This window comes from Pholcus phalangioides, unplaced genomic scaffold (assembly GCF_987345545.1).
Source record: "Pholcus phalangioides strain wild (caught in Gottingen) unplaced genomic scaffold, Ppha-v1.0 ptg000043l_1, whole genome shotgun sequence".
In the NCBI taxonomy this organism is placed as follows: Eukaryota; Metazoa; Arthropoda; class Arachnida; order Araneae; family Pholcidae; genus Pholcus; species Pholcus phalangioides.
This window is the reverse complement of record NW_028301629.1, coordinates 3,567,238-3,594,994: the sequence shown is the minus strand read 5'-3', so window position 1 is coordinate 3,594,994 and position 27,757 is coordinate 3,567,238. Positions and strand designations below refer to the sequence as shown.

Below are 27,757 nucleotides of genomic sequence, written 5' to 3'. Positions count from 1 at the left end.
GATATAAACTGCATTTTACTACATTCAAATGCTTACTGTGAATTAACTATAACTTTAATAACTGTATATAAATTTTGACCCCTTAAAGAAATTTGAAATTTAAAATGACAGTTACTTTAATTGGTTAATTAAAAACATAAAAAAGTAAAATTATTATAAGAATTTTGAACATTGTATGAAAAAATCACATATTTTTTAAATTTTATCAAAATTTGAAAACTATCAATACTAGATGGCACTAAAACCATGAATAAATTTTCGAAATTGATCAGTATTAGAAATATGTAGGCATTTACGACTTAAAAAGCATAAAGATATGACCTTAAAATACGGAAATTGACCGGCTTGACATAATTTTCCGCATTATTTTTTATCTTCTTTTTCAATCAATGTTTCTTATCTTATTAGATTAAAAACTAAAGAATAAACTCATAAATTTAACTAATTAAAAAATAATTCAAATTATTTTTTTATTAAAACAATCTGACTCAAAATTTAAATGAAAACCACACTTACTTTATGTACAATTAGCTGTTACCCGCGGCTTAGCTCGTGTGGATATGGTAATCTGGAAATTCTTCCTTAAGACCAATTTACGGGTTTAATTTTGAAAAAAATCCCTTCTTAGTGAGCCTCTACAGCAGAGGTCGTCTTTTTCTAGTCTCGATCACTCTGCCTGTGCCTATTATCCAAACAAGAGCACACTTACGACAAGTTTGGCATACCAATGCATGAAATTCGGATGATTTCATCCTTTAATGCAATTTGTACGAGGTGCTTACTTGAAGATGTTGTTCAAGTGCTCGCGAGCACGAAATCGGACACGAGCATCGAGGACTCTGGGTGGTTCAGGGAGCACCGTGGTGCTCGCGAGCAACGGATTGAAGATGCCTGCTCTACGGTACAAAATAAAACAACTGACAAAATTTCATATACGTATGGTTTTAGAGTTTCTCCGTATGAACTTTGAATTCCCCACCCTATGACCCCTTTAGAGGGTGAACTTTGAGAAATCCCTTTTTAGTGAGTCTTTACGAATCTTATAGAATGAACTACATTTTACGTTTACAGCTTCATCGGTTTCGGCTCGGCGATGTTGCCCCTTATGACCCCTTTAAGGGGTTGAATTTTGGAAAAATTCTTAAAGCATAAAACATACTAAAAAAATTTAGTTTCATTTGGCACAGCACTTTTTTGCAAACCACATTTGTGGTAATGCCTTTTGGGGCCAAAATGACCAGGCTACTGGCAGAGCTCATTCTGGAACATGTGACATAAAACTGTCCATGAGAGAAACAGTCCTCTCTCAAGTCGATGCCGGTCATTTTCCCGTTTAAAGAGTTACTACTCAATCGCACATGCACCTCGTAAGCATTTCTTTGAAGATCCTCTAGCGCAGTGGTTCTCAACCCGTGCTCCGCGGAGTCCCAAGGGCTCCGTGACCGCTGAGGAAAAAAAAAAACCACCAGTAAATGGGGAAAGGAAAATAATTGTAAATATTTTTGAATAATAAAAACACAGATCAGTAACTTTGATGAACTAATAAAAAATAGGATTACGGGACTCCAACATAGAAATTATATACCAGAGTGGGTTTCGCGAGTCTAAAAAGGTTGAGAACCGCTGCTCTGGCGAATTGGCGCATGTCGGAATGAGTCATGTATGTGTTGTGTACCTAACGTGAAGTTTGTTTCTGTAAACCCCTCCTGAAAGAAAACCTTCATTAGTTATATATACGGCTCTGACTTTATGTATATAGGCGTGGAAACTCATTGAATTCGAAGATTCGAAGATTTCGTGTGTCCGAATGAATAAGATCTTTCACACGTGATTGATATGCTAGCCACGGTTCCCCCTTTAAGAGCATATTAAGGGGACAACCCCAGGAATAAAAAAAGAGTGACTATCCTAAAAGAAAAACAAAACACGCACGAATTCATTGGAAGTACAGGGTGGGCAAAAAGTCCGTAGAAACTTTAAAAATTCATAAAAATAACCGAAATAAAAAACGGTTTGCAGGGTTAGCATCGCTAGGCCATGGGAATTTTTATAAGACAAGAAAATAGAACCCTCAGAACAGCCGCTAGGTGGCGCTGACGTACACAAGTCAAAGAAAAGATACGCAAACAACGAAGAGAATGCCTCCAAACCGTTTATTACAGCAGTATGTGCTCCACATGACCACTACAGGGATAACACATTGCAGGTGAGTTATCAAATTCCGCAACGGCATTCAGCATCCTTGTTCACATACACGGTTTACAACGGTGAACTGGTTGAGAATTAGGATCGGCAGTTCTTATAACCGTCTCATTTGCATATTTCCACCAGAGTCGCTCGTACCAGCGATATATATCGGTTGTTTTTTGAGGTTTTTTCCTGTCTTAAAAAAATTCCCGTGACCTAGCGATGCAAATAACGCAAACCGTTTTTTATTTCGGTTATTTTTCCGGTTTTTATTCATTTTTAAAGTTTCTATGGACTTTTTGCCCACCCTGTACATTCAGTGATTACAGAATGTATTTTGAATGGACTCTTTTTTTTCATCTTGTTCTTGTCGTTTGATATGTCCTGCAAATCAAACGTTTTGGTGATAAATGACCAAAAATTATTATCAATTGTGTGAAAATTCCTGAAATACGATAATAATCACATTTTCAACTAACATAATTATTTTGATAATATCCGCATATCAAAAAATCACGAACAATATTCTTGATGCATTATTTGAATTCGCAAATCGTTCACACTCTAGACGACTTCTCAAGCCATCAATAAATTTTCCGAAATTGATCACGTTTAGAAATAAGTATTTTTCCTACAAAAAAGATGTTTCAAGATATTTTGGAAGAAACTGCAACAAGTTAAGTAATATTCTCTGTGAAAGAGAACAATATCGCCAAACAAAAGTCGCCAAACGCCATCGCGAACACGCCAACATTAGAGCCTGGAGCTATTCAGTAGGCGATCATCTTGCCGCGAGGAAGCTTCGAAGGCGATTCTCTCGTCTCTCGGACCAAGCAAGATCATGGTGATGGTGATGATGATGATCGTGGTGATGTTTTGTGTGGATAACGGATTAGATTATCGAGGATTGCCTTGAGAGGTGTCTTTTAAATCCTTCAATTTCGAGAAAATCCCGGGATTCTTTTCTTTTATTCTTCCGTGGTGGATACTCGAAATTTAAATTTCATTTATTTGTTTGGTTTTGATTTTCAAATCTTACAAATAAGAGTCCGAGGATTGTTATCGATGAAGATGCCGATGTTCGTTATGGATTGTATTGGATTGTTATTGATGTGTTGTCTTTTACCGGACGCACGTGCTGCCAAAGCATCGACTTCGACCCTCAGGAGCCACGTGCCCCCGGGGTCCCTCGGGAGTCCGATCCACCATGATCTACCCAAAGAAGGTGAGTCTTTTTCTTTGATATTTTTTTTTTTTGCACTTGCATAAAACTGCACACTGTTGTTATAATTATTTTAGTCTATTCAGGGATTTATAATGTTTATCACAAGACCGTACAGGGGCCCAGTTTTAACTTGATAGACTAAAATATGGAAGAAAGGTGGCAAAACCATGAATCCAACTCTGGCCATTCCTCTAATTTTTTGAGCGATTGCCTCCCTTGCTTATGATCAGGCTCAGTTTTCGCGGTACCTTGGGAATAAGATGAGAAATTCCGAATATTCCGTGGCACCATCGACAAATCTCGGGGAACTTCAAATAGAGGCGTCTTAAATGCCATATCCGGGTACAATTGGAATTCTGGAGGAACCTTAGCGAGGAAAGGGTCTTATGATGATCTGTCACTGCCAGAAAACATGAATCGATGCAGGGAGGGGACCATCTCTATTTCACCGGTCTTATTAAGCTGTTGGGATGATCCTGCTACCAATATTCAGTGAAATCTCGCGTTTTGAGGTCCTCTCAAAATATTTGGCAGCAACATTTTTTTTTTCCTGGGGGGGTTGCCCTCTACACGTTAGGTCATTATTATTCAGGGCCGCCTTCCTGAACCGTGACTTTTCTGAGCAACTCTCTTACTTGAGAAATTTAACTGTAATTCCTTCAAACATGAAGGAAAACATGAATATCGCAGCACCCTAAAGATTCATGACAGACTATTTGAGAATTACTTAACGTTCATTGAAGTAATCCAAGGACTAACTGTTATTGCAACTAACGCAAATTTCAGTAGTCTTGTGGATGAGCGCCCGAATGGTGTGGTGGTAAGATGATCGTCTATCACCGTGAAGGTTGCCGTCGCGGTCCCTGGTCAAACCCGTTAAAGAATATAGATTAAGATATTCGCCCAAACGAGCTTGAGGCTCGACCACTGGTACATGGTGCCTTCATTTTCAACCTCATTTATGGTAGTAAATTACAATACAGTCGAATCCCGTTTTAACGAATACCGTTATAGCGAAAATCTCGTTTTAACGAACACTTTTCTAATCCCTCAAATAAGTTTACATAGGAACAATGTAAGCAACCTGAAATTCCTTTATAACGAAATTTCGTTATAACGAAGTGATTTCTACGGTCTCTTGGAGTTCGATATAACGGGATTCCACTGTATAAGCGATATGGCCAGAGTTGGTGTTTGGTCGTGAAGCCTTGTGGACCGCTCTTACCAGACGCGGGGCGCAAGGCAAGAATAATAACTCGACCAGGGACATTTCAACAATACACCCCGTTTCTTATAGTCCCTTCATCCTGCAGCTGGGGATCTTTGGCTATCCTCTTCGTCGGATGTTTCACTGACTCTAATACAGTGAATTTGTAAACAGAATTTGTGGTAGAAAATGTTCCAGAATTTTATGTAGATTCGGAATTAACGGAAGAGAAACGATTCCAGAATTTATGAAGAACAGAAAATTTCCTTCCAGAATTGATTAAAATACATAATTAATGATAGAAATAATTCCTGAATTGGTGAAAATCCAGAATCCAAATGCAGGAACTAATTTCAGAGTTAGTAAAAGCTTCCGATAATTTTCCGTGCGTACGGGTCCCGGTACGACCGCACTGGCCGCACACCCCTAAATGTGGCCATAGCGAAGTGTTTGCCAAACTTTTGCCAGCTGCGGCTTCCTTAACTTTGTCATAATTTCTCCGCGGTTCCTAAGAACAGTGTAGAAAAGAAACGTTATATTAAAAGTACGTAATGAACAACATCCATGTAGAAACCTTCCTTTCTTTCAAACAGGGCACAATCCCAGTCTATCGCCACGGGTAATTTACGACGGCAGAGCGAGAGTGTGTGTGTGCATAAGTCTGAGTGCGAATCTAGTGTTCTGTCTGATTTTCCATTGCTGCCATCTATATTTCAGAAGTAAAATGATTGAAGTGTAATTGAGTATTTTTACCGTTTGTAGGCCTGTTGCTCTCTTCGGCGAGACTTTGTAATGGGGGGGGGGGGGGATGGCTCGCATTCGCGCCTCGAAGTTGGGAACCAACAGAAAACCAACTTCGGCTGATTCCCCATTGTGGCGGCGACGGTGAAGTTTGAACGGGATATGATAACCATACAATGACCTTTCGCACAGACTTTGAACTACTGCCATGGCGCATTATTTCTTCTCGGGGAGGGGGGGGGGATGATCCAAATATGGCCGTCATAAGGGTAGCTGATAGGGCTCGGGACAATTACCATCAACTTTTTTTTTTCATGCTATAAATTCGCTATAGAATGGGCCCGTGCAAAGTCTAGCTTGTGGGGGGGGGGGATACCGAAAATCCCAGCCTATTGGGCCCTGCTGCATACTGAGGGGTGGGGGCAAAATACTATTAAGATGACCATTCTTTCAGTGCCGCGACGAACTATGTATCTTTCCTAGTTACTACTTTTAATATAGGTGCAGTAGCACTTCTGAACGGGGGTTATTTTTCAGAAAACCAGCCCTTAAAAAGGGGTGATCAAGGGGCTTTATCCAGGTGGGTCCTCGATAAAGGTGAGATAACACACAATTCAGTTCTTGACCAAAAAATATATTTATACAGGGAGATAGCTCTTCGGAGTGGTTTCACTGCAGTTTTGTACTCCCAAAATGTTTAAGCCCCCCCCCCTCCTCCTACCATAGAGCCACAGCAAGCTGTTGAGAAATCACTGAAAATATTTATTTACTAACAGTTTTTAATACTGTGATATAGTGGCCCATGTACTGATTTTGGATCTGCATGTCCAGGGGGGGGGGGGCTACATTTTTTAACTGCTTTCTATGATAAATATATTCCGTAAAAACGTAAAGTAACAAATAAGAGAATTCTCTTCCGGTGCCCCAAGGCTGCAGCCTCCCCCATGGCCATGTCCAGTCCATACACGTCAATGCATGTTTGGTTCTGACAAATAGGAAACGGATTTTCGATCTCCAAACGGAAAAATAGACGCCATGCCATGATCAAGATTTTTCACACCTCCCCGTGATAATGTAACAATAATAATAATAATAAAATAATAATGAAAACGTTCCCATGGCCCCTCTCGATAGAGGTGTCCGCCGCTCTTGGGTTTTCAATAACGGATGGGCGTTCTCATTTTAATCTATTTAAAAAGGGATTTGCTCCCTCGCACACGTCAAAAAAAAAGTATTTTTTTTGTTGGCTCTACAACTGTCAAACTCTCCCCATCGAGTTCCTCAAGCTTTGGGGGCCCATTCTTCTTGGGGTGTCTGGACTGATTCTTTTATTCCTCCCTTTCACACAGCAGTTGTTGATTCCTCAGCATATTTTCCCTACTTCTTCAATAGACGGTCTGCTATCAGCAATAAACTTCTATAGACCTCATGCTGGGTCAACATCCCTTCTTCCAGGATGGCGTCCTGATGAGGGGGCAGGGGACGGGACGAGTCTGGATATGCCTAAAAATGTCTGTCTATTTGCAGAGCTGAGTCTACTTGGGCTGAATTACCCCCCCCCCCCCTCCCCCGCTGTGGAGGTAAAACTTCTTTCAGAACGAAGAATAGGAATTGTAGAATGTTTGACAGCAGAATGGTCTTGTGGGTTTTTTTCGGGGTCCCCTTTAACGCCTCCATCTTTTCTCGGCCATAATGTCTCTATTGTTGCGTTGCCTTTGGCTCCTCTGTCCAACATTCGCCAACACCTGTGAAATATGCTGATGGGAAAAATTCTAGTAAATATTTCCTGCGATTTTTTAGATGAGTGCATAGGTTTCGTTGACAAAGTTAGTTGTTGTTGTTGCCCTGTGTGCAGCGGCACGAAGCAAACTGGCAGGGCCATCTTCAGGGCCGTAGCGTGCCTTCTCGGGGCGCCGGGGAAGACATTTTCTTGAAGGGGAGGGTTTTTTAAAAGGGAAAACATTATGCAAAAAAAGTGCATTATTTATGAGGCCCTCCCATTCAGCTCGTTATGGCCCTGGTCATCTTAACTGCTGAAACCCCCCGAGCCAAGATTATGGTATTGTTTTGCAGGAAAAAACGTAAACCGCCCCCCACACAAGGAAAAAAAATCTGATCCCCTTCCCCCTCGAGAAAATTCTTCGTACGCCTATGGTCACGTTCACGTCATCCGTTATCTGTACCTCTTAGGTGCCTTTATTGACGAGTTTTTTCCTCCATACATAGATGGAGAGCTTTCGAAGTGTGCTGAGACTTTTGTCTAAATGTGACGAGCAAGATCGCAACTAATAGGAGGGAGGCCTGTTATCCTGGGCGTTGGATCAAGAAGGGCGTTGATTCTACTGTTTTTCCCATTCAAAATACTAGGGAAGTTGCGCTAAAATGGCCACTGGCCCCCGGGTAACAGCAAATTTCTTGTTTGTGGTTGCGGCTTCAGTGACGAGCACCGAGACTTTTGTCGAAATAGGTCGAGTACTGTAACTGTTGTCAAAATAAGACAATTGCCGAAACTATTGTCAAAATAAGGCAAGTGCCGAAGCTATTGTCAAAATAAGGCAAGTGCCGAAACTTTTCGCTCTCGTCAAAATGAGATATTTGCCGGACATCTTTGCTCTCGTCAAAACGTGACGAGTGCCAAGACGTTTTTGTCAAAATGTAACTAGCGTCGAAACTTTTGTCAAAATACCGCAAGTGCCGAGATTGCACTTTCATCAAAATGCTCCAGGCGACAGAATATATTTTCATTTGTCGTTACCCTGGTGAAACTGTTTTCAAAATGAGACAAGTGCCAACATTTTTGTCAAAATAAGATTACTGTTGATTACACAGCTCTGAAACTATAGTACTCTCATTAAAATGTGACGAGGATCAAATTTGCGATTTAAGAAACAGCCGAGGACCGAATTTATAGCCGCATTTCATTTCATTATCGCCAATTAGATTCAAAATTTAGAAGTTTGCTATAGAAAGTGAAAGAGGGCTCTAAAAAATCATCAAGAGACTAATGTGTCTTGCACTTTAAGTGCCGCGACATTGAAAATATCGAAAACGTTGTGCAACAAGTACGAATACCCTTGGTTAGTGAATCCTCCGAAATCTATAGATTTCATTCACAAAATTACCCTGTATTATAATCTGATAGTGATTCAATCACATAATTATACCCCATATTGAAATTTTTATCAACTTTGAAGATGGCAAACGTGTTAATCCGCCACTTCCTGTTGTTCCGAAAAATACTGGAAATAGCTTGTTATCTTTACTCCGTACCGTTCCTATCTGGGTATTTTGGTTCTGTCATCACATATGATACACCAACACCACCACAGTCTATCCTTCCGCAATCTTACTTCCTTCCTTCCTGCAATGGATTATTATCTTTTCTGGGCTTCTTCAATCCGTACCATCGGCAATAACGCAGCGAGCAAGCAGCTTATAGCGTGCAAGGAATTGGAAGGAGGACAATGATTTACGTCCGAAACCCGAAACGTTCTCTTGCCCAATTCCGCAAGTTCCACCTCATCTAAGGTTCCAGGGGAAAGGAGGAAAAGCTATAAATGTCTCCAACATCTCAAATGGTATCTCTCTGTCCTCAGTTCCAATATCAGTCGGGTTGTATGTGTTTTAGGGGTGAACTAAGGGGGGCTTGTCACTACCTCTGGGAAATTATGGTTGTTGTGGGATCCAAGAGAAGGATCAACATAAAACTCTCCTCCGATCTTTGGCTGGCGGGATTCTAGGTTCTAATATCCACCCCAAAAGCTCCTGTTGTAAGAAATGGCAACAAACGTCTTGACGGACGGTCAAATAATGTCCACCATGATTACAGAACCACTCTGGTTTGAGGGATCCGCTTCAAATTGCAATTTGTCTTTTCATAGATTATGTCAGGGGTTTCAAACTTTTTTCACCCGCAGCCCCAGGGCCGTACTGAGAGCATCTTAGGGCCCTCCGGCAAAGTGATTTTTCTGAGCCCTTCCCCCAATTTGGCGAGACACGTTTCCTCTCGGAAATTTTAACCAGATCTAATTTTTACCAGGCTGCCTCTCTGCACTTGTGGTCCCCGGGGGTCATGTCCTTATGGGCCATGCGTTAAGACGGCACCTCTTCACTTATCAACACTTATCCACGGCTTCTCTGAGCAGTGTAATCAAGAATCGTTTCGAAGAAACTTCGTCAGCATCACCACTCCACGACGCTCCTGACAAATGTTTGGTAGCGCGCAGTTTGAGAACCCCTGGATTATGCAATTGTCTATAGCAGCGTTTCTCAATCGAGGTTCCATGGAACCCTATACCTCTCGAACGCGGTTCTGATACACATGGCAACAAACCAAATTTGCGACCACAAAATATTTCTTTAACCTCTGAAATTGGCAACTAAAGGGGAAATTAGAAAAATATAGAAATTTAAAAAAAAGATAAGTAATTGGATGTAAATATTTTTTCCAAGGTTACAATTGGAACAAATATAGGTTTCAAAGGCTCCCCTAAAAACCATATTTCTTTACCTCCCCCTCCATCGTTTCCCATTGGACCCTTTCCACTTATTGATTTTTTTTTCAAGAAATTTCACTGAGGGTCTGTCTGGTCAAAATTTGGGTCCGTTTTCCAGACTTTTCACAAAATTATGGATCTGAAAAACGGACTTTCTCTAAATAAAAATTAATTAAACCATACATTTGGCGTTTCATTTCTTTTGTGATAAATTAACTAAATTGTTTCTCAACTTGTATTCCATAGAAAACGGGGGTTCCGTGATATCCAAAGCTGTAGAATTTTCTTCATAGGTGTTGTAATTCATGCATGCTTGCATTTTGTAAAGCGATCTCGTAATCTTGGAGAGTTCCGCCTGTATTAAAAACGTTGAAAAACCTCTGGCCTGGAATATGAATTTCGTTGAAAAATTTCTTAAGCACATGTATACCAGGGTTTGACAAATCAGAAAAAACCTAGGCACCAGGAAACGTTTGAGGAGCCAAAAATTGAAAAAAAGAACAGGTTCCAAATAATGTTTCTTTAAACTTTTCCAGGACATAGCGGCCCCTTTCCATGTAGATAGATAGATACGCTGATATGAATTCGAAAAATTTTGTGTTGCCTTGACTCCAATTTAATAACGACCTATAGAAAATTTTAGGCGCCAAACCCGAATTTTACCATGGCGACCTGGGATTTGTCCAGCCCTGATGTGTATACAGTGCCTCCCCCCTCTAGAACCTCGATATAACTTCAAGGTTCGCTGAAAATATGGATATTTTTAAGAGAGTTCCATTCGCTGGGTAAGAAAGGATGAGAAAAATAGTTCATCATTCTCTGCCCCCAATACTGTGTCGATTCGTCGATATACATTCACTTATCTTCTATTACCGCTTATCTTGTCGTTCCCGAGTTATTAAACTCATCAATTCCCTCAGAAAACTCAAACCACTCCTAACGACAAGATTCGTAAATTTCGGCCGTGGTTTTGTCAGGTGCGGGATAATAAATGGTTCAACAAGGATTCATCACAGCCGCATTTCCGACAAAATTAATCGCGAAACCTTCTTTAAAAGTTGGGGAGGGAAGAGTTGGAATATTGTGATTAATCGTCCCGTAGCGAGAAATGAATCGTCAGTTACGATATCGATCGTGATTCTCGGAAGTAAGTTGCGACTTTATTAAAAGACGTTTCCGTTCAGATGAGATTACGAGGGGTGTTGTTTCCGCGAGTAAATGATTCTCGATTGAATGATTTCCGAATGACCTAGAACGTACACGCTCAACCTATAATACCCGCGAGCCAAATGTGGCCCACCTTTGGAGTCATCTGATGTGGCAATCTCGAAATTCATTTTCAAAACACGAACTCAGTGGTATGAACATTTCAGATCACCCAACGAACCAGTACGAATTTAGACATCACTGAAGCGGCCCTCAGTGCATTTCCTGATCACTTAAGTGATCGCGAAAAATTTATAACATTCCACAGTAATGCACATAAATGAATGGATAACATGGCATATAGTAAATACATACAGTATGCGTACAGTAAATACATGGCACGTTTACAGATGATTTACCCGCGCATGCTTACCGACTGCTTGAGTGACCTGCGCCATAGTTTCAGAGCACTTAAGTGGCCAGTGACCCAGTTCCACATCGTTTGCGTTATCCGCGGCGCGTTTACAGATCATTCAAGTATCCCGCAGCATATTTCCTGATCACTCAAGTATCTCGCGACGCATTTAAAGAGCATTTAAAGGATCTGTGGTACATTTAAAGAGCATTTAAGGCATCTACGGCACATTTTCAGATCACTTGCGGTGCTGTTTCAAATCACTAAAGTGGCGCGCGACGCTCGCGAGCACCACGGTGCTTCCTGAAGCATGTAGAGCAGTGTTTCCCAAAGTGGGCAATATCCCCCCTGGTGGACAATGAAATGGTCCAGGAGGGCGATAAAAGCTACAAATATAACAGAAGATCCTCTGGGTTCGCTCGAGTCACCGCGGAGCCCCTGGGAGGTGCACGAGGAGCCATTGGGGCTCCGCGGAGCACCGGTTGAGAACCGCTGAACTACAGTGTTCGATGCTCGTGTCCGATTTCGTGCTCACGAGCACATGGCCAACGTTTCAATTTAACACCTTATGCAAATTGCATTCAATAATTGAAATCATCCTAATTTGATGCCCTTCTTTTGATGATGGTGGGTACAGACAGTGCTCGCTACTATAAAAAGGTTGAAGACCTCTGATCTAAAAGTTTAGCACCCTTGCCCCCTAGAAAAAGTTACCGTCAAATTGTCTGGGTGGAACATTGGGCTCATCTTATGGCTAAATGGTCACTAATCAACTGGTGAAAGTAAAAATGCTGGAAGAAAGTTTCAGGGGAGAAAATATCACACAAAACAAAACAGCAGCTGTTGCCGTCATCAGCTGTTGCAAAAATTCTGTTTTCAAAAGCTTTTTCCAAGAATTTGGCTTCTAAGAATTCGGTCGTTACTTTTTCTCCGTAAAACAACGTGTCCAGGATTCTTTCCATCCGGAAAAAGAAATTCTTTTGTTTCTTCATATTGTTCCAAGCGTCTTTTGTTTCCCCTTTTTTTTCTCCATTGAAGAAGCTTCTGAGAACATCTGCAAATGAATGTTGGGTGGAGATGCGACAAGAATATTGTGTGAGTGTTGGAAAAAAATACATGAAACGGGGGTTACAGAGCCATGAAATAAGGGCGAAACGTCGTATCATTAATAACTTCGAGAGTGTCAATGATTAGTGGACCGTTCAATATGGATTATAGGAAAAAAGCTTATTTGTTTAGCTTATGTATCTATCTCTCCGATCTAGGATTAGATTTTTATTAAGTCAACTGGCTCATGAAGTTAATTTTTTTTTGGAATATTCGCTTCAAATATTATAACGCCATTTTTCAATCCTCTCACCGCCATTAGCGAGATATCTCGCCTTCTTGAAAGTCAGTTATATTTTACCATTGATAAGCCTAGATATTTTGTAAAGCTGATTTATCAACACACAAAACATTTTCCTACTGCTGCTGAAAATTGGAAGAAGCCTACTTCTCTAAAAGAAGAAAGAAGAGATGTCGCATTTTTTTTGGGGGTTTAGTGATTTAAATGCTAAGTGTTAACCCAGTTATTTTCAAAGTGGGTGTTGCGGTGAATTGGCGATATCGATGTGTGTGTGCTTGCTTGATGCTTTGAAGTGGTTTTTTGTTCAGCTGTTCTGTAAAGCTGTGGATCAGGGGTGGCCAACAGCTGGCTCGCGGGCTGCATGCGGCCCGTGGATTGATTTTGTGCGGCCCGCGACGAGGTAAAAGTATCGTGAAAAAATTAAATTTGTGATCATTATTAGACCTACCGGTTTCAACAGCTGATTTCTTGATTACTGCTTACAAACTTCTTATTTCTAGTGACGAAATTAATTTAATAACTAAATAATTAATTCAATTAATAATGGAGCGGCTTATACACCGAAGTTGATTTGCACCACTGATGCGGCCCGCGACGCTATAGCTGACCATTTTGCTGGTCCGCTTACAGAAAGAAGTTGGCTACCCCTGCTGTGGATGGACGTCGAGTACGTCAAGGTAAAGTCCCTATAATGAGAGCGGACGGACTCGTCGTCCATCTTTGAGCAAAGAACTGGTTTGCCTCTCCAAGTGATGTCTCGGAAATTGAAGGATGGGGGAATACCGATTGTGGCTATTATACAGATTATATAGGGATGTGACGAATAATGTAATTGATTTGACCGAACACCGAATATCAATTTTCCTGAAATTCATTTCAATTATACACAATATTGATGATGTTTTTAATTGAAAATAAAATTATTGGTAATTTCAAATGATCACATCGAATTTTATAATTATGTAATTCATTATTTAAAAGAATATTTAAAAAATCTGGCATTTGAAACATTTTTATTGGCATGATACCGATAATCAAAATTAACGACTATATAAAATTTTACTTTACTATTTTACTTAAAGAATCAATTTTTTTTTGAACACCTTTTTTTTTTTTACACCGAATTAAGAGAAAATTTCAACCATCATTTTTACTCTCAACTGATAATGCATCAATAAAATGCACGACTTATTTTCCCACTTTAGATGATCTTTGCCTCTTTCAGCAGCTCAACACATTTCATGTCTGGGTACATCCAGCAGTTAGTAAAATTGTGCGTATTCATGCCACCTTCACTTCCACCTTATGGCAATAGGATCCTATATTATCAGTTTCATGTTTTGCTTATCCTAGAAATTCAACCTGACATAACCTCTTTCACAGAAAGGGATATACACCACACAATAAAATAGAATCAGTTAATTTTTAATTTAAGGAAAATATTCCAATTAATATACATTGTGTTTCAAAAAAGGGAATCATCCAATTTAAAAAAAATCATAGCTATTCAGCTTCCAATCCGTTTTGATAGAATAATATATAGGTAGAAAGAGGGAAATCTTGAGTTTCACACGCCGTTGCCGACAGGTAGCGGTAACGCTCTTCCTTCGGCCGCCACTTCAGTGTTTGACAAGAGAGATTGGCCTTTCCCACAGTTAGGAACCGATTCGGAGGACTTCATTTTCCAGCAGGACGGTGCACCACCACCACACTCGAGCTTAGACGTTCGAAAAATTTTGAACAATCGCATTGCTAAACGATGGATCGGCCGTACGGGACCTGATGATTCAGTTAAACATCACTGGCCTCCAAGATCGCCGGACCTCGCAGTGTGCGATTTCTTCTTGTGGGAGTTTATAAAAGACTACGTTTATGCGTCTTCCCTTCCAGCTTCATTAGTTATGCATAACAGCAGGTGAATGCAAACATGCTCGCAAATGTTTGGGACTTATTTGACTACCGTATAGACATATGCCGTGCAGCCCAAGGTGGACACATTGAACACATTTAATTTGGCTTGTAAAAATATTTTATGATTAGCCATGCGATATAAAATTAATCTTAAGTGTCTATGTTCAATATTTTCCGTAATACCTAAACATTATTCGGTCCAATCGAGTATTCGGCAGAAGGGCCAAATGCCGAATAGCAGCCGAACATTCGTCGCGTCTCTAGTATAGATTGGTTTTGCTCAAAATTGGCTGATCAATCAGCTCCGATTTCAACGACCTCTTGGGCAAGGGAGCCGCGGGTGAAAAAAGTTTGGGAAACACTGGGTTAACCCTTTAAGCCAGGGGTGGCCAACCCGTGGCACGCCAAGTTATGAAGAGTGGCACGCGAATGCTTTTCAATAATTAAAGAAATTCTACTCCATTTTTCAATCAAAGAAATTGTCGATTGTAGGAATGTGGTTTTGTGTATACATACACTATATTGTCTTACATATAATTATTATTATTATTATATGTAAGTGTTGACATGCATATAACTACCATTACATGCAATTATTGCTTTTTAACATGTAAAAATGTGCCATCTAGCGAGAAGCATTCTTAAAATAATTACATGAAACAGTATTTATTGTATTTTGGAAAAATATTTAACAACAAAAGTATTGCGATAACGTTTAATACTGAAAAAAAAATCAAATGCTAAAAATTGTTATTTTTTAATACATTTATTTTGCGGTTAAAACTTAAATATGTTACATAATTACATAAATTATTACTATACATATATATTTAAATTTTCGTGACTCGTCCGTTTAATTCAGTAATGCAACTTAGGATTTCCTTTACCGACACGTTGCTGCGAAACTGAGCAAGTCAATTTCGGTTTTACAATTCACCAAATGAGAAATTACTGCGTCGTCCGGGACCCATAGCTTTGAGATTTTCATGAGAAAATTCTTATAATTCTGGCGTAAATTTCTTTATTCCCAAGTTTTTCCTAGAAAATTTAAAATTTTCTCCACAGAGAGGGGGAGATTCCTCATCTATTGAATGAAACCCATCCTTCAGATACGAACCACATACCATGACACCAACCATCGGAACATTAGTACCTTAACGGGAAGACCCACAGGACGCGTACTCATTTCTGGGAACGCTCAAGGTGCCCTCACATCCGTAGCGGTCCTACATGATCTAGTACTGATTTCCGGGAGCAATTATGTAAGCTGTTACTTCTAGCTAAGAATGGGGCGCGAGAGCATACTTTAATTTCAGGGCCTATGCTGAGACGGGCCTGCCTTGGAATCTACTATAGGGAAGCTCATTGAACTAGCCCAGGGGTTCAGAAATCGAATTCATTTTTTTCAAATTTTGTTCAATATAAAAATTTCCCCAAAAAATAATGCAATAGTTTAGTAAGTACTTGTACCAAGGGACTCATTTCTTGGATATGGGGCACATGGATGCGATAGCGGGGCCAAGAGCAAGTGCGAACACAGGGCAATGCATTAGGAGGGGCGATTCATTGTAAAGTTTCTTTACATCGTCCCTCATTTTACGGGGTAGATGAATTTTTACTCATATTATTCAGCTTTTGGGAGGGGCGGTCATCACCATCGTTGGTTTTTGCCGAATTGGCGCTAGTTTTTGATATAACGCATACTGTCAACAATGTGATTTGTACAGTATGCTGCTTATGGTATTACCATTGAAGTTTAATTTTCACTTTATCTCAAAAATTTGAGCCAATCTGACTAAAACAATACCAGGTTCGGAATCAACGCCCTAAAATAACTGAAATATCTTTGAGAACAAAAGTAGTATTTCTATTGTTCCCACTCGTTTTTTTTTTTTTTTTTTTGTATTTGTGTTTTTGTATTCTTCTTCATCTCTGTAATTGGGTAATCCTTGCCTGTTGAGACGTGAATAAATAAATAAATAGTGTTGAGCAGTGTTATCATTGAGAGAATCCGGGTTCGAACCCCACTGTCGCCGCAGTGGTGGTCGGCTGAAGTTGGTTTCCTGTGGTTCCCAACTTCCAGGCGCAAATGCGAGCCGATCTCTCCATAGAAAAGTCCTCGCCACAGCGAGCAACAGGCCTACAACGATACAATTATTCATTGTTTAATTTTATTCATGTTTACACACTATAGGTTCGAATAAAAAAATCCTGTCAACTTAACTGAACCTGAAGAACTATAGATGCAATTAGGTTCCCATAACTTATCCTATTTCGAAGGCTGAAATACTGTAAATTACTTCGGATTATGTGTGTGTTTCGGAACTTTATTTATTTATTTTTATTTTTATTTTTGGTGAAAATGTTGCTAGAAAATGCAGAAAAACCAGCGATATTTGGGGGAAAATATTGGTAAAATACGTAGGAAAATGCTGCCACTTGCGGTAGATACGCAATATCCAATGAGGAATGGCTATTCAGTTGTCTAGTTTATAAGGGAATGGCAAAATAAATACAATAAATTTAAAGAAATAAATAAATTAATGACAATTCAGAATTGCCGAAAATTCAGAAGTTTAGAATTGATGAAAATCACTAACTACAGGAAACTGATACAATTGAACGACCCCGACGTAGTTGAACCCAAAATTGCAAAAGAGCCAAGGGAAGGTAGAACCTTTCTATAGGAAACTGAAAATTCAGAGCTACACATTCGAAGAGATGGTTTTCAGTATAAATTAAAAAGATCAGAATTATATGTATTATTGAAAATTCAGAGTTAGTTTTCCCGTATTTCAATTGAAGCAAACTTCGCTAATTCAAGTGTTGACGTTATAGCCAAGGTGTCGTTACAGTCGAGTTTGTATTGTTAATATTACTATTTGTCTTCACTACCCGCCGAATATTTGGGATGAAATACCGCTATATACTAGTCGTTAATAAGCATTATTTGGCGGAAAATATTGCTAGAAAACGTAGAAAAATCTCGCTACTAGCTTTAAATTCTTCGTTGGGACAGAGCTGCGGGAAATGTTCTGATTAGGACGAGAGGTAAATATGCAATATTTATCTATGAATGACTAGATGGGGGAGTAGCATAAAAAATTGAAGAAAAAAATTATTTCAGGATTAATGAAAATTCGGAATTACCGAAAATTCAGAGGTTCAGGGTTATTGAAAGTTCAGAATTGATTAAAAAAAAAAAAAAATACCGAGACGATAGGCTTCTGAAAATTCAGAAATATTCAAAGAGAGATGATTTCAGAATAAAACAAACATTTTAGAATGAAGGCAAAATTTTCATAAATATTGAAAATTCGGAAATAATGAAAGTAATAATCAGATGGCGGTGGGGGCGCTGAGAAAAAAATGTCCGAAGAGAGTAGGTGGTAGGAGAATTAAATTTCTGAGACTATCAGTTTTTCATAGATGTTTCACACACACGTGAAAAATTTGTATCTTACGCTTTATTAAAATGAATGTGAGGATAAGTCTTTTTCTGTAGAAGGGCGCAAATTGCTTAAGCCCGGTCAAAGACAAATTGCTATCTGCAGTGGCCCGGGGCTACCATGTTGGTATCATGTGAATATTTATGGTCCTTCGAATTATTTCAGAAATTGTAGTGGTCCTTGGGTTCACAGAAAGTAAAAAACTATCTGGGACTTAATTTTTTCTCTTTCCAGTTCTTCCTTAATGGACCTATGATCTCAAAAGAATCTTTAAATTAATTATTTAAAAAAAAATTCATTTCAATTTATTTGTTATTTTAACCATCTCACCGGCACTGACGAGATATCTCGTCTTCTTAATTTATTCAATGGGATTCAGTAGAATGTTTCGATTTATGTTGTTCTTTTTACACCCTCGATCTTTTAAAAAAAATATTTTTGATAAATTTAATCTTAAAAAATTTTTTTTTTTAACCTTGTTCATCAATATTGACGAGATATCTCGCTTTCTTAAAAATCTATTCGGTGGGATTCAGAAAAGTGTCGGTTCGATTTAGATTGTTCTCTTTACGCCCTCTGTAAATCTTTAAAGAAAATTATTTTTAACAAATTTTGAAATTTCTTTATCTTAATTCACTCATTGACATTGACGAGATACCTCGCCTCTTTAGAAGATTTTTATTTTAACAATCAGAAGCCGAGGTATTTTGTTTAGCTGATTTCGCAATGAAGCACGTTTTCTCTCTCTATCACCTCTTACTTTGCTATATTTCTTAATTAAAATGCTTGCGTGGCAGCTGACGTATGCCAATAGCTCTATGTCGGGGTGGGCAACCTTTTCAGTCGGCGGGCCAGGCAGGCGGTATTTTTGCCGCTCCAGTACGGCCAGAAACGCGTGTGGTGACATGCATTTTCATTCCCATTGCTTTGGTCACAAAATCTTTTAATATAAAATATCCCATTTTTTTTAAACGAGACTTGCTTCAATTTGTTTTCTTTTCTGAAATGAAGAATTAAGTTTATTTTAATCACTTTGTGTAATAATTACCATAACATGATCTATATCATAATTAAATGATATATATTATAGTCATAATACAGGGTGTTTCAAAAAGAATGCACGGCATATGTGTCTATACTGTAGAGTCAAATTCGTCCCAAACTTTTGCGAGCATGTTTGCATCCACGGCTGCTGTTATGCGTATCTTCAGTTAGGCTAATGAAGCTGGAAGGGAAGGCACATAAACGCAGTTTTTTATAAACTCCCACAAGAAGAAATCGCGCACTGCGTGGTCCGGCGATCTTGGAGGCCAGTGATGTTTAACTGAATCGTCAGGTCCCGTACGGCCGATCCATCGTTTAGCAATGCGATTGTTCAAAAATTCTCTAACGTCCAAGCTCTGTCCTGCACTCAGACTGTTAGGTACACACACTTAACTTCCGGCACAACTCACTAGGTAGAAAATTGCCTATGGCGATAGACCTGAGTTGTGCTCGGTTTAAAAAAAAAAAAAAAAAAAAAAAGCTCTGTCCTGCTGGAAAATGAAGTCATCCGAATTGGTTTCTAACTGTGGGAAAAGCCAATCTTGACAAACACTGAAGTGGACAACACAAGCAGTTTGTGGCGACTGCGTGTGAAAATCGAGATTTCCCTTTTTGATCATTTGATCATTTTTGTCGCACCACGGTCATTTTCTGCACAGGGGGGGGTAATTAGACCGGGACCTACAATTTATTGCCGATTTCGAACGGCAGGCTTGTCTTTTATACTCATCGAGAGGTTGGTGCACTAACCCCCTCGATGGGGACTCCCTGCGGTAGAAACTTTTTGCTGCGATCAAGTCGCCGTTTTTTGTCGTACCCCTGTGTCAGGAAAGTTTTCTGATAAGGACGAACCGGGTATCGAACTCGCGACCTCCTCTAAACATCCTTTAGATTTCCCTCTTTATACCTATACATTGCTCGATCAAAACGGATTAAAAGCTGAATTGTTATGATTTTTTTTAAATCGAATGATTCTTTTCGAAACTCCCTGTATATTCTTGTCACACGTTTTTTTAAGTAAATTACATTTTAATCCATTGAGACCTGCAACACACCGGTATTTTCCGTCACTGGACAAATTGTTTTATTATTCTAGCTTTAAATGGCAAATTCACTTGCCTTTGATAATTCTTTTTGGCTATAATTTTCAACTTTACTCGCTTTTAACCATATTTTTAGCAGTAACTTACAATGTCATGTATGGATCCGATTTTCCGTATTTTTATCAAGGTGATATTGTTAGCCTAGGTGTAGATCAGGGGTCTTCAACGTATGGCCCGCGGGCCACAATTGGCCCTCGGAGCTATATATGGTAAGCCGCCGATCATTTTCAGAAAATGCTTGAAATCATTGGAAAACGAATAATTCTAGAATAAATTAAAGGAATTATTTCGGAATTGAGATGAAAAAATTCTAGGATTAATTAACCCTTAACTGGGGTTGTGAAAATTCTGCGCGTAACTGCGTCGTGGGGTCATTCAAATAATTTCAAAATTAATAAAAGTATTCAATTTTTTTCTCCCTATCTAACTCGGGCCACATTGGAACTTCAATTAAGACGCCACTACATTACATGAGTTGGTAGCCCAAATGGGAAGTTTCAGTTTGGCCCGTTGTATCTGAAAGGTTGAAGACCGTATTGATCTTCAACCCGTTGCTCGCGAGCACCACAGTGCTCCCCTGAAGCACCAACGTGCTCGATGCTCATGTCCGATTTCGTGCTCGTGAGCACTTGATCAACGTTCCAACCGAACACCTTGCACAAATTGCATTAATGACTGAAATCATCCACTGATTTCATACATTCGTATGTCAAATTAGCCGTGAAGGTGCTCTTCTTTTGAGTACAGGCAGTGCTTGCGACCAGAAAAAGGATGAAGATTTCTGGTATAGATCATAGTTTCCTAAACTTTCATCCTATCGCCCTCTTCTTCATAAACCTTTTTCTCTCACCGCCCCCAGCTCAAGCGAACCCATAGGATCCTATGTTGTACCTGTAGCTTCTACCACCCCCCCCCCCCCCGAACCATTCCATCGCCCATAAGGGAGCGATACTGCCCACTTTAGGAAACAATGGTTTAGGTCATAGTTTCCCAACGTGGGCGTTAACGCCCACTGGGGAGCGATGGAATGTTCCGGGGGGGGGGGGTAGAATCTACAGGTACAACATAGGATCCTATGGGTAACATTGTGTTGGGGGCGATGGACGAAAAAAAATTCTGAAGAAGGGGCGAAGGGACGAAAAGGTTGGGAAACACTGGTATAGATCATATTACATTACTTTTCCACTGGAAAAGAGCTTTCGCGGGTCAGATGGAACACCCTGACGGGCAGCATTTGTCCCGCTGGCTGGAGAGGTTGTGCACCCCTGCTTCTATTTTAACATATTTCAATGCTATGTATGCTCCCATGATCATCGTTGGTATTTTCTGTTTATTTGGTGATTCTGAAGACAAGTCATCTTTACGTTATAGGAGAAGAAACATGGTCCAGTTGGACGGCATTGACCGAATACCGAAATGAATGCAATAGAAAAAATTCCACCTCGTGTTCAATTTCTTTATGGTGTTTTTTTTTTCTTTTAAACTAAAAATTATTAATGAAGCTGGAGCAAGAATCTTCTAACTTGCCGTGATAATTACTCCGTCATCGTTGCTCGCGTGCCATGAGATGACAGCGTTATTGCCCTGGAAGAAAAACAACAACAAAAAAAGCACAAACTTTTATGGACTTCGGGGGAAAAAAGGAGAAAAAGTGAAAAATAAAAACAACAAAAAATTTTGGTGGTTTTTTTCCCCGTTGGACTTTTATGATCTTGCGGCCATATTTGGTTAAAAAGGCAACATGGCTTGAAATTAATTAACGGCGAAAATTTATATCTATTACACGGCATAAAATACCGTATGTATTTCAGTGAAGCGAAGTTTTTATTTTTTCTATGACGTTGCGTGAGCAGGAAGTTTCTGTCTAAGTAAGTGTCTCTCTCTCTCTAGTTCCGTGGGTTTTTGGTCCAAAGCACCGGAAGTCTTTTATGCGTTTCTTGCTTTTATTTTTGTGGACCCCGCACGCGTTGCCGTTTTGGGAAAAACACTGTGGTAAACGTTTATATCTAAGATATTATTTTAATATATTTTGGGAAAGTGATGTACGGTGACCATCTTATTTTAAGGGACATTCCCGTATTTTCTGTAATTTTGATCATCCTGACCCTTTTTTTATGTAATATAAACTAGCTTTTATCCACGCCTTCGCTCGCTTGAATTTGGTAATCTGAATATTCTTTCCTGAGACCCCTTTAAGAGTGAATTTTGAGAAATCCCTTCCTAGCGAGTCTTTGCATCATAAAACGAAGAGTGACCGAATTTCAAATTTATAATTTCATCGGTTTTCACTCGGCTCGATTTCTCTACATAGCATTTTAACCCCCTTATGGCCCCCACCCCCCCCCCCCCTTAATTAAGGGTGGAATTTTGAAAAACCTTAGAGTGAGTCTTTATGTTATGAAATAAATCTACTGGAGAAACCACGAGACACCCAGGCTCTGTCGCAAGAAGCAACGTAAGCCTCCCCCCTCGGGGGGGGGGGGAACAGGGCATCTCCGGTAAAAACAAAATTTATTGATACGTCAAAGATTACATATAGTGCAAGGAAATCAAAAATTATGTAAATCGAAGAATCAAATTAATCAAGTTAAAGTCAATGTGCAACGGGAACGGATAATAAATAATCATGGAAAGTTGTATAAAAATCGTATCGCAAAAGGCGCAGTCAGAAATTTGATTGATCAAGGATTGTATCAAATGACAAGAAGGGCAGAGCACCTCATTGCACTCCGGCAGTTCAATACAGTCAGTCTAATTTCTCCAAGACGTCATTAATTAGGTTTGGGAAAATAAATCTACTGACCAAATTTGATAAATATAGCTTCACTGGTTTCGGTTCGGTTATAGGCGTCGATTTCTCTACGTAACCATCGAACCCTCTTATGAGCTCCTTCAGCTGTCAAACTTTGAAAAACCCCTTCTTAGTGAGTCTTTACGTCATAAAACTACCGACCAAATTTTATAAATATTGCTCCAGCGGTTTTGGCTTGGTATGATTTTTCTGTAGAACCTTTGAACCCTCTTATGACCCCCTTTCGAATTTCGAAAATCCCCCGTCTTAGTTTGTTTCTACGTCATGAAGTAAAACTACTGACCAAATTTCATAATTATAGCTTCACTAGTTTCAGTTAGGCGTGATTTCTCTATGTAACCATTGAACCCGCTTATGACCTCCCCTAAGGAGTAAAATTTTGTAAAACCCCTTTCTGAGTCGGTCTTCACATCATAAATAAATACAAATACAACGCCACAACAGGCAAAATGCCCAACGAGGTGGCTGAAAAAAAGTAAAGTAAAATAAAGTAAAACTACTGACCAAATTTCATAAATACAGCTTCAGTGGTTTTGGCTCGACGTGATTTCTCTATAACATTTGAACCCCCTTAGGTGTCGAATTTCGAAAAACCCTTTCTTAGTGGGTCTTTACTTCATAAAATAAAAACTCTGACCGAATTTCATATTTATAACTCCAGCAGTTTCGGCTCAACGATCAGTCAGTGAGGACATGGTATTATATATACAGTCAAACCTCGTTAGTTCGTCACCCGGTTAACACGTCACTCCGCTTACCGGGTCACTTTTTGGAAATCCCAATTGTCCTCAGGCAGGAATTGGCACAGCTATGGCTTACTCCGCTTAACGAGTCACTCCGCTTACAAAGTCATATTTTTGCTCTCCCAAGAGTGACTCATTAACGAGGTTTGACTGTATATAGATGTCCCGTTTTTTTACGTATTTCCAATGAAGTTGCCTTCAATTTATTACTTTTTTCTGACAGCAAATTTTAGGTCATATCTTTAAAATTGTGTGTACGACACATTTATATATATTATCACTATAAAAGTATTCTATCTTTCATCTCTTATTTTTTTTCGGGAAGTAAATTTCAATACACTGCGAGTTGAAGTATTGCTTCATTTCCTGCCACTGATGATTTTTCAACGATTTCATTGGTGATTTGTATAGGTCATTGTTTCCCAAACATTTTATCTCATCGCCCTCCCCAACCCAAGCCAACACATGCTATACTAAACTCAAAGCTGCTACTCCTCCCCAGACCCTTCCATCGCCCACACAAACACACGTTGCAGATATGGACAGTGGCGTACGCAGGGTTTTCTAGGGAAAGGGATCAGGATTACATTACAACTTAACCGTACGTGCACCTTGTACACATTCCTCGACGGAATTTTTAACGGATTGGTACATGATGGAATGTGTGGCCCTAACGTATCCTACGTTGTCAGAATCGTGATCGTTTCGTTTTCTTGCTGGCGCTGCCATATGTCTTCCATGTTTTGAAGTAAATATGGTAAATGCTTGAATTATCATGCTTCGTGAGTATCGTGTTGGAAGTCTACCTGCTCTCTGCAAAGGGCATGGGGAAATCGGCTCGCATTCACTCCTAGAAATCGGAAAATCGCAGAAAACCAACTTCAGCCGACCACCTCTGTGTGTCAACGGTGTTCGAACCTGAATCCTCACGATGCCCACACGACCGCACAGCGGCGGTAACTTTTTACTACTACTACTACTTAGGGGTCATTCAAGTATTACGTCATCATCGGGGGCGGGGTGTTCCGATTTGCTGACTTTTGATGGGGAGGGGTTGGATTTTGCTTACGTCATCAACCACCCTTTATGAAAATATGAGTTAGGATTCTCAGGGGCAGAGCTGATGACGAAATTTTGCTGACAAGGGTGGGGGAGGGGGTCAAAAACGGCTAAAAATTTGCTTACGTAATACGGCCCCTAACCCATACGACACATGCACCTCGTCTGTATTCCTCTGCGGAATTTCTAACTAACTGTTGCACGTTGGAATGTGCGGGTTTATGGAAATTTCGCCGCCAGCACGTTTCGTCCCATTACATTTGGCCTCCGGAAATTTTGTCCCGGTCATTTCGCTTGCCCTGATCGTATTAATGACCACACGAGTGACCACGTAAGTGACCGCATGTGTGGTCCAGTGAGTGATTAAATGAGTTGGACATTCAACTCCGGATATTTCACACCTGACATTTCACCCCTTGTGTAAATATTATGTGAGTACCCTGAAAAAATTTGAAAAATGCATATAATGTTTTGAATAACCGTCACTTGGTCATTCACTCAATCGTACAGTCACTCACATACTAAAACGATAAACAGTCACTCACTTAGTCATTCATTCGGTCACTCACTCACCTAATATGGTCAATCACTCGGTCACTCACTTGGTCATTCACTCAACCATGAAGCCTCTTATACTCATACGTTCACTCACTCAACCATGCAGTCACTCATACTCATACGGTTACTTCCTTGGTAATTCATACGGTCTCTTATTCATAGTCAGTCGCATACTCTTTTGGTCACTCATACAGCCCCTCACTCACTCAGGCGGTCTATTACTCACTCACTCACTCATGCGATCACTTACTCACTCATACAGTCAATCCCGCACTCACTTGGTCACTCACCCACTTATACGGTCACTCACGTTCAGAGCAGGCAAAATTTCAGGTGTGAAATTTCCAGGGGCCAAATGTCGGAGGCATTCCGATTTCCGGATCCCAAATATGCGAGTACGTGCTGTTGAACCTAACGTCATGTTTGTTACTGTGTAACACTTTTTTTAACAGCAAAAAAACAAACACTAATCTCGGTGGTCTGTGTGTGTGTGTGTAAGGGGAGGGGGGGCATGGAGGTCCCCTTACGTACGCCATTGGATGTAGATACAACAAAGTGGAAAACCATGTGTACATCGCACGCCAATAATCGAAATCCACCGAAATTTTCGCATCGAGATACATCGATCTCACGTCTGGGGGAATTGATGTCCAGTTCTCTCTCTTCTGCGTGGGTTGGTTGTTCCCTCCTGGAAGAGATCAGTCCCAAGTCAATCTGCAAAGTGCATCTCGTGACATTTTCCCTTCCCATTCGAAAAAGTGGAAGCTACAGCTTATATAAGAGAGACAACGTGCGGAGATAGATAGATGGATAGTATATTGCTGTTCTCTTCCATTGCCTAAAGGGAGGATTGATGGCGGAGCTGTACAAAAGGACCTTGCCGAACCTTCTCCTCCCCTTGTTGAGAGTTTTTTTTTTTTTTTGTCTCCGGCAACAGTGATTGAAAGCCTCGCTGTTGGCGATGATGGTATGTGCCCGAGACGAATTTGTGGGTGGGCTGGTATTTTTTCGCTTAGGCCTCGTCTACAATTTTTTTTAGAGTCGAAGTGGGGCCTATATGGTTTTTACAAAAAGGAAAGAAAAATTTCAGGTTGGTTCAAGCTAGTAAGTTGTCCCATGTTGGGGAGGAAAGAATACCAAGTAAGTCTGGTGTATCTTTTTTTTGTGTGTTGTTTGCTCGAGGAATCACTTCGCGTGGGTTTTCTTTGCTGCAATTTCATTCCGTGCCACGGGTGGCGGTGCATTTATTTGTCTTCGAGAGAATGAGCTTTTCTCTCTTTTCAATGGCTTCTCTCTAGTTGGAAGAAGGGACTCTATTGTCACGACCGGCGTCTTCTTTTTTATTGTTTCGTTATGTATCCTCGATGATAGAAGCTAACAAGTGCGGCTCGAGTCATCCTAACTATTTGTACGTGGTAGATAATACCATTGCGGAAACGTTTTCCTTTTGTCTTGGTTGAGGTATAAAGGACCGTGAAAAACAACTGGGAATTTGTCATTGCTAGATGTCGAGGAGGTTCTCAAGAAAACTGTTGTTGGGGAGGGATGTGGATGTTGAGTAAAAAAATCGTCAATAAGATGCGTGATAATATTATTATGAGTAGAGTTCGGATTATGGTTATATGCCCTAAAAAGTGGCAAAATATGCACTAAAAATATAAATCTGCATTTGAAAATGTGGAGATATGCCATGGCGAAATCTAAAATACGTGCGAAAAATGAGAACGAATTCATCTAATAATACCGAAGTATATGGCGCTGAAAATTAAAAATGCAGTAAAACCTCGGTAAGTAGCCACCCTTACTACAATTAAGTACAATTACAAGGCTACACAATTGGCAAAATGCCTAACGAGGTGGCTGAGAAAAAGATGACCATAACAAATAGGGATGTCATATATTTCTGAAATGTATGACAAGTCATCACTGGTTTAAGTCATTTTCTTTTTCCCGATCCCGTCTGGCTTTCATCGATAATGGATGATTTTGGGAAATGAAGCTAGTGAGCTTGTGGGGAGGGGGGGGGAGAAGGGAATCACTTTTCATTGCTCTGCTGAAACATGCAAAATAATGCTCTAAAATGTAAAAATGACAATTTTTGAAAGTCATGAGCAAAAACACGCTTTATTTCGGGAAAAATAGCGAAATAAGCAAACACATAGAAATCCGAGCCCTACTCACGAATGCTCGTTTAGAAAATTCAATTTCTCAAATCGTATTCTAATTTAAAAATAATCATCTCAACAAATTGAATTAGATTATAACCGAACTAATTAACCATACTAAATTAATTTCATTAGAGGGGGGAAAAAA

The 27,757-nt window shown here is 39.8% G+C and overlaps 1 protein-coding gene across 1 annotated transcript in view; it reads left to right on the top strand.

The window, feature by feature from the left end:
- Positions 1 to 2,955: 2,955 nt before the first annotated feature.
- The window catches only part of LOC149063801 (tyrosine-protein kinase transmembrane receptor Ror-like), a 265,166-nt gene continuing 240,364 nt past the window's right edge, over positions 2,956 to 27,757 (top strand). Inside the window, exon 1 of the mRNA XM_089255570.1 lies at positions 2,956 to 3,412. Within this exon, the coding sequence (XP_089111696.1) occupies positions 3,253 to 3,412 (160 nt within the window). The 5' untranslated portion in view covers positions 2,956 to 3,252. The remainder of the gene's footprint in view (positions 3,413 to 27,757) is intronic.